This window comes from Neodiprion lecontei, chromosome 1 (assembly GCF_021901455.1).
Source record: "Neodiprion lecontei isolate iyNeoLeco1 chromosome 1, iyNeoLeco1.1, whole genome shotgun sequence".
Taxonomy (NCBI): domain Eukaryota; kingdom Metazoa; phylum Arthropoda; class Insecta; order Hymenoptera; family Diprionidae; genus Neodiprion; species Neodiprion lecontei.
Window position 1 is genome coordinate 40966125 of NC_060260.1, and position 13843 is coordinate 40979967.

Consider the following 13843-nt stretch of genomic DNA (forward strand, 5'->3'; position numbering starts at 1 on the left):
TGACAAACGGAATTTCTTTAGAAATCACACGTGAAGCCTACAGCGTTTCACGACGAGAATGTTTAGTACGTTTGTAAGTATTTACGGCAAGACCGCGTTTTCAATCGTTTTTAACGTGAAAACTTGCGGTAGCACAATAGGCGATAAGCCGATGGCTCGTGGCCAATTTGGTCGAATATCCCACAAGAAAGTACACGAAGGATAAGGCAAAGCGAAATGAAAAACGATCGCCTTTGTCCGAATATTTCGTAACCATGGAAATTCACCCGAATGCCCCAAGTTGACATCAAGAGTGCTGAAGGAGTAATAATGAGTGAACCTCGGAATCTTTCTTATTTTTCTATTCTCTTCTCACACGACGCACTTTCCATTAATTACATTTTTTTCGATTAAATACTAATAAATCATATCTTCACCGTATACATGGAGCAGAAATAAACGTATAGGTTAAATAGATTATACATAGTGCATCGGATGTAAAGTAGAATACATATTTGTTTCTAAAATTACGATATACGCTATATTTGATGTATTTTCATACACACACACCATAAAAACCACAATTCGCAGTCGCGTATTTTCGTTCTTTTCTTTCACTTCTCTATTTGTTAACCAAAGATTATGTGATATTTATTATGTACACTTACAATAATTAGAGAGTCATGGATCCACATCTACCGAATAACCAAATGTATCGCGGTTACATACACTCATAACCGATCGACGAAGTGCGCATAGAAAAAAATCAGACCACCAATAATTTCAATTCGTTTCAACCTCACAATCTTTCTAATATAAATGACAAAAAAATTTCTGAACTTGTTTCAAGGATAACAGTAAAGTAAATGTGTGAGATATTTAACTGAAGTCAAACGTCACCTCGCGATAATGTTAAGATCTATTTTATAAATAATAAATATTATCTTCGATGTCGATTTAAATAATCTACCTAAGTAACAGAACGTTTCTCAATCTCAAATCCCGTGGTAAAGATAGTCAGGTTTTAACTGTATTTTTTTCTCCAGTCAAACGCTTTCCTTTACTTGTGATTCCCTCAATTTTTGTTTCACGTATGCCAAATGCATCTGCGAATTTTGTTCCGACCTTTTTTTTTTTTTTTTCTTTTTTTGTTGATCATAAAGATCTCTACACAGAATTTGAATAACCGATCAATCCCCATCCGTTCAATGATATACTTTGATTGAAAAACGTCGTGGTATGTATAATTAGTGATAACTCTACATATAAATTGGAAATATTCTATAAAGTCTAGATTAATTAAATACTGTGCTGAGATTTCTTAGTCATCGTACGCCATCTTTTTGCGTGTGCACCACGTACGATGTTTAATGTGTACCTCGTACTAGTTGGCAAGAATACAATAAATAGTGTGACATCATACTTTTAAAAGAAGATACATCTCGCGTATATTTAAACGCTCGCCAAATTTCGTTCCAGTGAGTTCAATGAAACAAAAACAAGACGGTACGCTGCATAACCGATGCTTAAAACATTTCGCGTCATTTTACGAATTACGTTGCTTATAATCTTCTCTGGCGGATGAATTGCTAAAATGACACCCTGATCGTAATAACGGCACCGCAGCTACTTGCACGTGTGCACATCGACGCTCTTTACGCATGTCTTACACTCGACAAAACAACACCAGTGAAACTTGCACTCGCACCTTTCCCTCACTATCGTCTTCTGAGTGTTATAACCCCTTCCGCAGCACAGAAGATTACATCCGTCCATACCGGCCGACGTTCTGTTGCACACTCGCCCCTGGGTGCCTGAAAAATTATGGAAAACCAGATTCACACCGTGATCGGTCCTTCGGATTCGGTTCTCAAGGATGACTTCCCGTCTCTCCTAATATCGAACTCACCTAGGGATCCCATGCTCAGATTTCTGAGACAAAAATTCGGCGAGTCTTCGAGGTAGACCAGGTCGTTGGCGGTCGGGAGGGTGAAGCGTGGGTCTCGGATCGAGAGACGTCCCCTTCTGTTTACTCGGACTTCGGTTGCCCCGTCGTATTTATCCAGCAGATAATCACCTGGAATCACGGAATGCGATAAAATGTAGCTAAATAATTCTTTCCATCATCCTCAGGGTGAAATGTACAACAAGTAGATACAAGAACTCGTTGATGACGGGCAGACGGATGAGAGAGAATGAATTCAAAGTTGGCGCACAGCTGCGGAGCGCGTTAAACGAAAGAGAGGAATGAGGATGAAGTTAGTAAACGTTACCGTAACGATGTATGTTTATGAAAAATCCATACTTCGCATCTTTATGAATGTCCGAGATTTAGTAAACCATTAAAAACAAAATTGCCCAATAACGAGTACTCTTTAGTCTAAAGTTTCGTTACCAAGTTCAGCATGACCTGAGCGATGACGACGCGGTGCAACCCATCCCGTGTTTATCTCGTTCGTCGGGTTGTCATTCAAATTTGAATCATGGCTCGGCGCAGCTCGATGACCCGAGCATAAGCGACGTTATACGCGACTTCTCCGCGTCGTCTCTCTAGTTTCCTGAGCATTATCCCGCAGCGTCCTTTTACGTCTTTACACACATACATAATATACGCGCATCACTCGTGAGTACGCGATAATTTTACACCGCATCTGACTATAATACACGTACGCACACAGCTACACGTAATATATTAGCAACGGCACGTATAGCATAGTGGTGAACAATTACGCGAGCCTCGTCGTCCTACGCCAAAGAAGGATCAAATTACCTACTCCGGCGATCAGCATAACGCGTCCGAAGAGCTGCGAGGCTGCGGCGCGACGCGACGAGGTGACGAATAATTGCAGATTACCAAAACTGCGCGTAACAATTGCATTATCATAATTCCACCGCGGACATTAGAGGCGTTATGCTGTAACTGAACTTCGCCTCCCACCCCCACCCCCACCCCTCGTCACGCACACTCATTCGTACGCTCCTGACTCCCTTGGTTCTCCCTTACCTATATGCTTACCGCGACACGTACAGGTACGACCGCGACGGGACAACGCTTGAGGTGTAATTTGACGGATAGGCTTCGCGTAGCGGTCGCGCGTATTCGGCGCATTAGTCGTATAATGCAGCCCACAAACGACTTCGTTCGTCTCCGTTCCCGCAGGAGTCACGGATCCGAATATACTTTAACATGGGTGGGGGTAAAAATATGGAAAGACGGAAAGATGAAAAAATCGAAGGGCCACAATGTCGAAATTTTAAACGAGCGAAAACTTAATATATAGAATTTATAAATGTTGACAACCAAAGTATGGAGAAGTAAAGGTTTAGAAAGACCAGAACATAGAATGCCAAACTGTAGAGTCGTCGGAATTATTCTCGATGATATAAAATCGTATACAGATTGTCGATTTTGCTGTTCCAAGATTTGACCTTTTTATACTTCGCCTTTCTGTATTTCGACTTATTATGTTTTCAATTTTCTGTACTTGAACCTTCCACATATTTAAATTCTACGAATAAAATTTTCGTGTCTATGAAAACTCGACATTCTGGTCCTTCTATGAATCAGCAACTCTAGTTTTCTACCCCTACCCTTTAACATTATTCAGAAATAAACCGCAAACGTGAGGTATTCTGTTGTCGAAATATTTACACAAACGAATCGAAAATGTTTAACCTGAATAAGGGATGGTAAACTTGAGGATCAGACGGCGATACGGTGTAAGATAGGAAGGAATCATTAACGCACGACTCAAAGAATCAATGCAAAGAATCTGCTGCCGAAGTAGAGCAGTGTCGAAAGAATACCCACAGAGTGCGGTACGATTCTCAGGTGGGTGTGGACTTTACGTAGGATATACTTGAACTGCCGTTACGTTCGATCGTCGCGATCAATCGCAATGTCTGGGGAATTTTCGGAATTCGAAACGCCATTGGATGGAACGCGTGTAGCTGCTAATGGAGATTCGTGATCGCCTCGCTCTATCGGTGTCTTTTCCCATCTTTTTCATCCTCATTCCTCTTCGGACTTTTCCATCTGCACGCAAGTAACACGGTCCGAAGGGATGTTGATGATCGCAGCCATTAAAACGCGTTGGGAATTGTTGGTATTCTTTTTCTCTCGTTCGTTTCTTTGTTTTTACTATTTTTTCTCTGTTATGTTTGTGTCGGATAGCGTAAGAGGGTTAGATACACGTTAGAGCGGCAAAGCGGTGTTACTTGTTTCCGTCAATATCGTCACGAACTCGGATCGAAGAACCCCTGAATTTTTAAAAAAGTCACTCTATTCCCTATACCACCCAATTTGACTGATCTATAATGCAAATCCCCTAAAATTTGATGCGCGGATACTTCGTGACTCGAAGCCACAATTTGTATATCCCGTATCAGAGACCAACTAAAATTAATTCTTGCAAAAGTTTCTTCAGTCTCTCCTTCTTTTCCGGTCAAGTTCAACACTCTGAGGCATGGCCGTGGAGATGTTTGCACACACGGACTTTGGACCTTACATACATATAGGCCGTATCGGTCATCTTGTGATGTTGAAAGACTGTAGCAGCGATCAGCAGGAAGTGACGGAGGTAGGCTACAGGGTGCGGGATGACCGCAAGTAGAGTCAGACCTCACACGCCGTCGAATACAAAAGAATTACCTGCCCAAAGTAGGTATCGGTATTTTGAGTGAAAGGAAAGCCGAGATAAGGACTAAACGCTGCTGCCTCGGTGAAGGTCCGTGACGACTTGGTATTCATAGGGTTTTAGTGTTTGTTTCTCTCGAAATTTTTTAGATGGCTACACGTATCGAGATTACAAGGAAATCAACGAAATGAACGAAATTAGGGTTCCGTTTCGAGATAATCCTCCAGAGAACGATGCCTGAGGTCTTTTATCCTTGTACTTTATCATCCTCATCTACAATGCGTCCATTTTCGAACTTCACATGGAACGTAGAACTGCTATCTAGTGATCGCATAGACTCATAAATCCATATGCAGTGACTCAATCTTCATTCTGAACTTCGTTCGTTAGCAAAAAGTTATAGAAATACTACGATTCCTTATTATAATTGTGGTAATGATTATTACAGTACCTCGATTATTACGGGGCTGAAGCTATAATAGTTACGTTAATGTGTCGAAACGTTGAGACAAAAATTATTACTTCGCGCCATTCGAATACCTGAAGAAATTGAATTTACAAAATCTGAGTTTGTCGACGATGTATCAACAGTTTGCTAGATTTCAAGTAATCCCAAAGTTGCAAAATAACGCCTTTTTCCAAAAGCGCATCACTACATTAACGCTAAAATCTACAGACTGATCGATTATCCCTTAATTCGTACATTACATTATAATCACGGGTAGGCAACGAAGCAAACGTTGATACCAAAAAGTCACTCCGTGTCCCAGATTCGAACATGAATCCACGCGTGAGCCTCGGCACGATTCCAACATCGAGGAATATCGAGAGAAATATGAGTCGCGGCTCCTCGCGACCTTTGACATTGGAACACCTCGCGGTGCGCCCCCGCAACGCATCGCGGCGCAGCGTCGAAGGTATAACGACGCGTCTTGTAGGAAGAGATGCGAGAGTCGCGGGTTGCATGTCTCGATAATTATTATAAATGTACTTTCGTCCAATGGCGGTTGTCGCAGACCGCCTACCGCCACCCGTTCGCCGCCGTCCAGCCTGCCCTCCGCACATATCCACGCATCCGTGGAACGCACACCCATTAGGCACACGCGCGTTGAACTTCTGCCGTAGGTTCATAATTTTTAGGTCGGGTATATCACGTTTTACCTCCTTCGTCGAACGGGCGACTACGCGTGCGTGTGTGCGTTCTTGAATAGAAAACAGGAAACGGACTCCTGATCGGCTGCGTCACAGGTTTGTAGGTAACAATACCGATCAAAGAGTGGGGAACACATTCGCCTTGAATCTCGTAAGGGGTTGTAACTAGTCGGGACTTTTCAAAAATAGTTTGTTTTTTTTTTTCTCATTACATTTTCGTAATTCACATACGTTCAAGTATATGTACAGATAATTTCATGTCGATCCGACGAATATTCTCGAAGCTACGCGCAAATTTGCACATATGCCCCGGAGCGTTTGAAAGTGCTTTCGAAACTTTGAACGCGTTTTTTCTCAAAACTATGTTTTCAAAGACGGTGAGCAAGATTTCTCGAAAACGGCTGAATCGATCAGTCTCAAATTTTGACACAAGCTTTATCAATAGATTTTTCAGTCCTCAGTCCTTGATCGAAGGTTTTTCTCGCCGATAAATATTGTTAGTTTTATAAACAAATTAAGACGAATGTTTTTATGGAAAATCGATTTTTTTTTCCAGAAGCCGTCATTTTGTTATAAATTAATATTTTGCGTATTCCTTCGATTAAAGACCAGGTAACACTTTGTACTATCTAAATCTTTTTTGATTTTTCATTTCACATGATCCAGTTCAGAGTTATCTTGATCACCGCAAGACGCCCTTTCTTAGCGTTGCTCCCGGAGATCGGCTATAGCAGCTTTAAAAATCATTATTTTTATAAATAAAAAATATCCGAATGAAGTTGAATGTTACCCCAATATGTGTATGATTTTTTATATTAATCGCTTTCCTTCGGCCGCCCGACAAGGTCCAACCGCTTAAACCAATCGTAGGCACAAGGTGTAGGATTTCGCCAATGTCGAGCTCACTGCAGTAGTGCGGCTATCCGGTGCATTTTTCATCTAGTCCTGCAGGTACCTACCTACTGTTCGGTAACCCTGCAGTGCATAAGCAGTGATGCGCGACTGGAGCAAAAGTCAACGAACCCTTTCTCCTGTTGTACATATTTCCCGCGGGTGAATCTTTACTTACGCCAGACATATCCGTTGCACAATTGATTTAGCGTCTAATTAACCAAACGAATACACGCCCGAGCATACGCGTAGATAAACCTACCTGTTCAGTATACACACAAACACGTACATAGAGTCGAGTATTGAAACGCGGGAATGGGGCACCCGAAATTCCCGAGTACGTGGAGTAGGTATCAGTTGGACGTCCCATAAAACCATAATGCGATAGGTTAAATATACGCCATATATACGGAGGTACGTCGATGTAACACACCTGCGTGCGATACCTGGGGGCTATCTCTGGGTCCGTCCGGGGCCCGTTCCCGGGTTCACGATATTGGTAATTAAAAGGCTTGTTTAGATTAGAACGGACACTTCTTGCCCCGCGACTTGAATTCTTAATCAACCACGGGCTGTGTTTATGAAATGGTGGAGATTTTTCAGTAGGCTCTTCATCTCCTCGTCGGCCCTGATTAACGAATTCTACCTACAAGGGTGATGCTGGGGGTGGATATTCGGAAACAATCGAGGAAAAATGGGAGGGGTCTCGACGTCTACGAATTTCACCTCGTCGTTTCTCATCCTGCCTGTATGCCGCACTCGCATCGTTTTATATACACGGGCCACCCTTTCTTCTCGGGCCTTATCGCCTCCTCCTTTTCATAATGTTACATTAATTCAACGCCCGTCGGTCAGTTCCGTGTTGGTCTTCGAATGAAACTGTACTCGCCGCCGATATCTCGAAGAAAAAGAAAAAAATCTTCCGAACTAAACTAACGGTAAAAGCAGACGATTTCCTGTACAGGGATCATGGCTCGGAACAATTGTTTTGTAACCGTCTGGTAACGATTTTGAGTAACGATTTTTAGGCTTTTGGATAAAATATATTGCACGTTATGTTACGACCTAGCGTTAAGAGACTTCCTACTTTAAACGCGAATTTCCACCCGAAATAGTAAAAATTTTTAGTCCATCATTTTTCCGCATTCTCAGTTCGGTATGTTGTTCAAAATTTTCGATACTTCCCTTGTGAAAAAAACTTCAACTTGGGTGTAAATTCTTACCTCAAACTCATACATAATGCTAAATTTCCATAAGAAAAAAATTGAAGGTACGAATGTACACCCAAGTTGAGGATTATTTTTGTGACGGTTATCATGTCGGTGGTTTGGATAGGTATACAATACGAGGCATTTTTCACGCTATGTGACTAAATTCTCAAAGCGGCACTGCTTATACCGGAAAAGTTCTGAAAATAGTTCAAATTTTTTTGACGCCCAACCGCAAATTGTTATGAACTTGGACAGGAAAATATCAGCCAGCGAATAATGATTCCGTAATTGAAGCACGCTTCCGATGTATTCTTTTGTAAATGAAATCGTAAAATTTGTTGCATCATACTCACCGACTTCCCTGAAGGAGGCGAGCTGCTGCCAACACGTGATGAGACTACAGCTTCCAGAGACACCGTGGCACTTGCAGGTTACCTTTGATTTCTTTACAACTGCCTGAAAAGTTCAAAGACATTTAAGAAAATCCCGAAAGCCACTTGATATTGCAATATTAGATCCACCATTTTGAACTTTGTAAGTTTGATAAAGAGGAGAGGGAACGAATGTTTTTCACTGGAACACTTGTTCGTTCCAGAATGATAGAAAAAAAAAAATGATATTGCAGACCAACAATTGAGAACAGAAAAATTGTTTCCCGCGCTATGTGAGAAAGCCTCCACGGGTCCCATTGAGAAGAGTGTACATAGTTGTGAATGAGCGGTGGCAAATGACGATAAATCATTGCTCACGCAAGAGCACGCGGAGTATCCTTGTTTCTTAAGCTATATGTCGGCAGTCCGGTGCACGGCGTCGCTTGCCTAAACTTTCGGATCTTGAGCCTGTGTGTTCGAGACACGTGCCTCCGTGTATCCGCTTAAGATTGTTAAAATCTCGAGAAGAAATCATCAATAAAATCTCAACATAATTGGGGGGAAAAAAAACCTCGCCTCCACCATACCTTTTTCTCTTTTTTCTCCTTCGTTTTTCTCATGCGCTTTCCTTGCTTCGATTACCAACTTTCTTCGCAGATTCATGTTATTGTAAATTCTAAAATGTTCTTGAAACGTAAATAATAAAGCGCTCACCCTCAAATTTCTCTAATTGTGTTTTCATTTGCTTTGAAAAAAAAAAAAAAGAAAAAAAAACTCCTAAAAACAGGTATGATTTTAGACAGTCCCAGCTGTATCCCCCCGCAACTAGGATGTCGGCATGCGACAGGTCGAGGAGCGGGCGCGGAAACGTTTCGTAGTCGGCGTGTGTCCCAGAGGCCTGTACGTATGGTGTAGATATAATACGTCCGGGAGATAATTCCAGCCGGCCGGGCGACGTCGCTCGCTTAATTGGGACGAAAACGAAGCGACGGATCGATCGATGGATCGAGGGCTGATCGGTGGATCGATGAGCCGGTCGGTCCGCGAGCGATTAAATCTCCGGCGTGCCGCGGCGGCGGCGAGAGCAGCCTCGACATTCGCCCCGTTCAACTCGCTGCGTCGTTCCTCTCCTTCCTCCCGCCTCCTCCTCCTCCTCCTCTTCCTCCTTCGCGGTAATTTCATCGTCCCTCGGGGTCCGTACGTGTAGTAACGTAGGTAGAGGTGAACGGATGAGGAGGAGGAGGAAGAGGAGGAGGAGGAGGTACACGCGGCCGGAGCATCGACACGCAAACGTTTGCCTCCCGTGCCGTACGGTCGGCTCTTAAGATTAATTCGACACCTTTTAAATATTTAGCTAACGTGACAACTCGCGGCCCGATGTATGGGTAAGGTATAAATTACACGCATAGAACAGCTCCGCGACGCAACGGCCCAATCACTCCGGCAAAATTACACAACCGATAATTTTTCACTATACGATGCGACGAAAGTCCAAACAGTGGGCGGCAGGACTGCGGCTTAATTGCCGTGCGGTGTCTGATTCTGAGTCCTGCAGTGGATCGGCTTAAAGTAAGCCAAACACTTTCGAACTGTTACGCAGCTGGTAATTGTCATGGGCAGAGACTGTTGATCCCGTCTCTATAAACGTCTGTGAGGAGGACTCTGATCCAATCTTCATTAATCATCGCCGGAACAAATTCTCTGCATTCTAGCGATGGCCAATAAGCTAAAAATAATTGATGCATCTGTTAATCGAGTTAAAAAAAATAATCGAACACGACTCGATTGAATCGGTAGAAATTAATCGATCGATCGATTATTTTGTATTTTTTTGAAACGGTGTATGTGAAACCAAAATGTTGTAAACTACATCAAATAGGTAATTAATAAGTAGGACAATGATAATTATTGATACTCTATATCGCATAAGTTGATATTGTATTGCGTCGTTCCTGGGAGTAAAAAGCAAAAACCGATTGTGTGGAAAAATACTCGAGTTAACAGAAAATCGATTGTTTTTGGTCATTGGTTTTGGAAAGTAGTAAACTTTGTTCCGCTCTCACCGAATCAGTTCGTAGAAACACTTCTTTGATTCTTTCGACAGGCTGCATAATCAACAACGGAACATATAGGTAGTAGATTTTATATGTATCTTCGTTATACCGAGCAGTACATCCACCTATATCCGTTTGAGATCCATCTGTGCTTCCACCCGTCCTCTTTCCCTCTTCCCCTTCAAACGCGACGCCGGGCATGGCATGGCACGGCACCCATGATACGTGCGCCACGCGTCCATTCGGCCATTGTCAACGCAACCGGAGATACGTATATCTGATTATGCAAATTGAACTAAATTTGCATGCAAATTGCGGCCAGTATATTTACGATTCGTTACCATGAGCCTGCATCAAATTACCCAAATCACCCGAATCACGGGCAAATACTCTCCGTCTATCTTGCACCAGATGCACAACGGGTGGGACGACTAACCATCAGGCGACACCTCGTCTTTGTTCTTTGTTAGTTTTCTACCTTCAGTAAAATAGATTGATTTAATACTGCCGATATTTTCGTTTTATAAAGTTTAAGTGAGTAACGTTAGTATCGTCAAGTATTGATGAAGGATTAGTATTCTACAAGTTTAGAATTTTTCTTAATTAAACGTCAAGTTTCGAATCACAAGTATTTTTTTCTGAATTATAGTTTAGCGAATTTTAGAAAATTCTAAGATTGTTAAGGAACCAGTTTTCGTAAAAATCCATAGTTTCATTGACGTTACGAACTTCAACTTCATTTGTTTTTTTTTTGTTCAAAACAACCCAACCGCAAGTGTGTCACGTACAGGTATACTTGTCGATGTACCTATAAAATCGTAAAATATATTGCAAGATCGCGGTTTTAACACGATCGGAGGAAGTAGCACGCAACAAGCAGGGTCGTATAATTGCATTCGCGAACGATACGAGTATATTCGTCATTATTATACAATCTGGCAGCCTCGTGTATCGTGCGCGGTAATTACTTCTGCAGGTAGGGCCGTGTATAATGTATTATGTATAAATGTTGTGTGTACGAAGGAAGTATCTGTACCTACACGCAGTGGTGGCCGTAATCACGTGGACCTCCGTGACTCGGGACAAAGCCTGCAAGATTATTGTCGCATTGTAACTGACTTGCAGTAATTCTTTCGAGCCCTTCGTTTTTCGTTTCTTCCACGCGTTTTACTCTTCTTTGTATTTCTTCTCTCCCTCTCTCTTTCTCCCTCTCTCTCTCTCTCTCTCTCTCTCTCTCTCTCTCTCTCTCTCTCTCTCTCTCTCTCTCTCTCTCTCTTACTCTCTCGCTCTACCGCCGCGGACTTGCAACGTACTGACTCCAAGGAATTAATTATGATTCTCATTGTACTCGATCGCCGTATGCACCTCCATACATATTATATTCGTCCCCCTCTTATACCGTACACGAGACGATAACTTATTCAATTATGTTTACTCCCACGGTGGTAAAAATAGAAGAAAATCAGTTTTCCTCTCCGACAGTTGATTCATTTATTATTCACTTACTTCTCATATCCTCATACCTACTGTATTGTGTTATAATATTAGCAGCCCGTCCAGGCGCCGTCGTCATCCAAATTTAGCGTAATAAAATTAAAATTTCATTCAGATATAACAATCTTGCTTGAAGTAAAAAATATCTGAACGAAGATTCATAATATCTGACCTAACCTGAAATCCAACCAAACCTAACCCAACCCAACCCAACCCAATCCAGCCTGTATCTATAATAAGAACTTAGTCAGCGTTCACCAAGACTGCGATCCCGTTCCGACTTAGTTTACAAATATCGTTACATTTGAAAAACTATTGATCTCGTTGTAACAAAATACATTTCAAAGCCTGGCCAAACGTCGTAGCTATCCACGAAAAAAAAATAATGCAAATCGGTTTGGTAGTTCTGGATTTATAAGCGACCATACGTCAGAAGGACTTCCAAGTTTTATACGGTCGAGAAGAAGATAGGCATAATATGGAGGCGAGTTCTAGCCGACGTAGGAAGAACCGATAATAATTTAATGAAACTTATTACTTGCTACATTGTATATTCATACGAAATATGCACGTGCATCGGGCCCAGACATTCTGGTTATGATAATTGTAATTTACGTTTACGAAATATCGATTGAAACGCGATGGGACCGAGGCTCTGCCGTTTGACGACACCGGCAATTGCGTGTAGCGGCCGAATAATACGGAGAACCGTCGCAGCGCCACCCACGCCTCGCCCTTACAATTCTACAGCTCGTCTCGGCCCAGACAAAAGCGATTGATGACGTCGGTTCGAGAGACTCAAAGTGAAAAGAAAGGATCGGCTACGCCAGGCTTTGGGCCACGCCACCTTGCACTTCGGGAAAATCCCGAGGTTGAACACGTTTGTCGTGATCTTACAGTGCACGGGTGATGCTGCGAACACCCGAAAATTCCGCGAGATGATTTCAATACCGATCCGCGCATTGAGCGTGCGGCGAAACGGGGCGGAGTTCAAACTTGACGTTGTACCGTGAAGCAAATATGAAAATCCAGTCGGGTTTAATTCCCGAATTGTGTTTGAAGATTTCGTCAGTCACGAACGCACATTTTTGCCGCTGCATAGCCGCGCAATTGAAACCAAACTCACGATGGGCTTGGCATTCCGTTGAAGAACGCTAATTTGGTTGTTTCCACCTACACTGACGTCACTGGCTAATGCTACGAAGACTAAATTAGTTTCGGAAAGCTCCGAGCGCTCGCTTGCGCGACCGATTCCTTATCCTTGTCAAGATCACCGTAGCTCTTCCTATGCCTACTACCTAAAAAACAAAAAAAAAAAAATTACGGTACGATTATGCAAGGACTCGAGATAGCGCGAGGATCAAGCGTCCCGCGGCAGTAATTAGAGAGAGATAAGAATTGAATCGAGGGAGATAAGGCGGCCGACTAGAAATACAAAGAGGGAAAGATAGAAGGAGAAACAAGAGCCCTCCATTGCGCTTTGTGTGAGGCCAATATGCATATATGTATATCCGTGTTCGCTTTCCGCACCGCATTCTTTTTTCTTCTATACAGGCATAAATGTATAAGCCACTGCAACGCCACGTAATCCGATCCAGTTGGTAATATTGTGCCGGTGCATAGAAATAGAATATGAAGGTACCGAACCAATTACATTGGCGCAGAGCAGCCGCACCCGCCTATTGCGCACTCGCTGTAATAACCGCTTGATTGACGCTTCCAACGTGAAAGGAGGCACTTTTGTACCTCGGGATTCGCGATCTGACTTTTCGTTTCATACAATTCAATCCCTCCACTGTTATTATGCCTGCTTAAACTTTTTATTATCCATCGCCGATCTTTCGAGAATTATTTTTCCCACCGACAAGAAAGGTATAGCTAAAGCAGGGGATTGAGGAATACACTTTGACAACTCAGACGACGTTACGAAAAGTTATGTCGCAATGTTATAAGTTGAACTAATATGGATCAATTTCAATCCTGTAAAAAGCTTAGGGTTATTTGATGCCTCTCAGGACCAATAGTTTGCACTTCTTGAGCTCCTCGGTTATTTG

General features: G+C 42.6%; 1 protein-coding gene across 2 annotated transcripts in view; it reads right to left on the reverse strand.

The window, feature by feature from the left end:
- Positions 1-1058: 1058 nt before the first annotated feature.
- LOC107224054 (protein Wnt-5b-like) overlaps positions 1059-13843 on the reverse strand; it is a 51024-nt gene continuing 38239 nt past the window's right edge. For both annotated transcript variants that reach the window (XM_046746744.1, XM_046746746.1), the window contains 3 exons: positions 8224-8326; positions 1889-2056; positions 1059-1793 (listed from right to left, as the gene is read on the reverse strand). In XM_046746744.1, the coding sequence (XP_046602700.1) occupies positions 1606-1793; positions 1889-2056; positions 8224-8326 (459 nt within the window). In that variant the 3' untranslated portion in view covers positions 1059-1605. The remainder of the gene's footprint in view (positions 1794-1888; positions 2057-8223; positions 8327-13843) is intronic.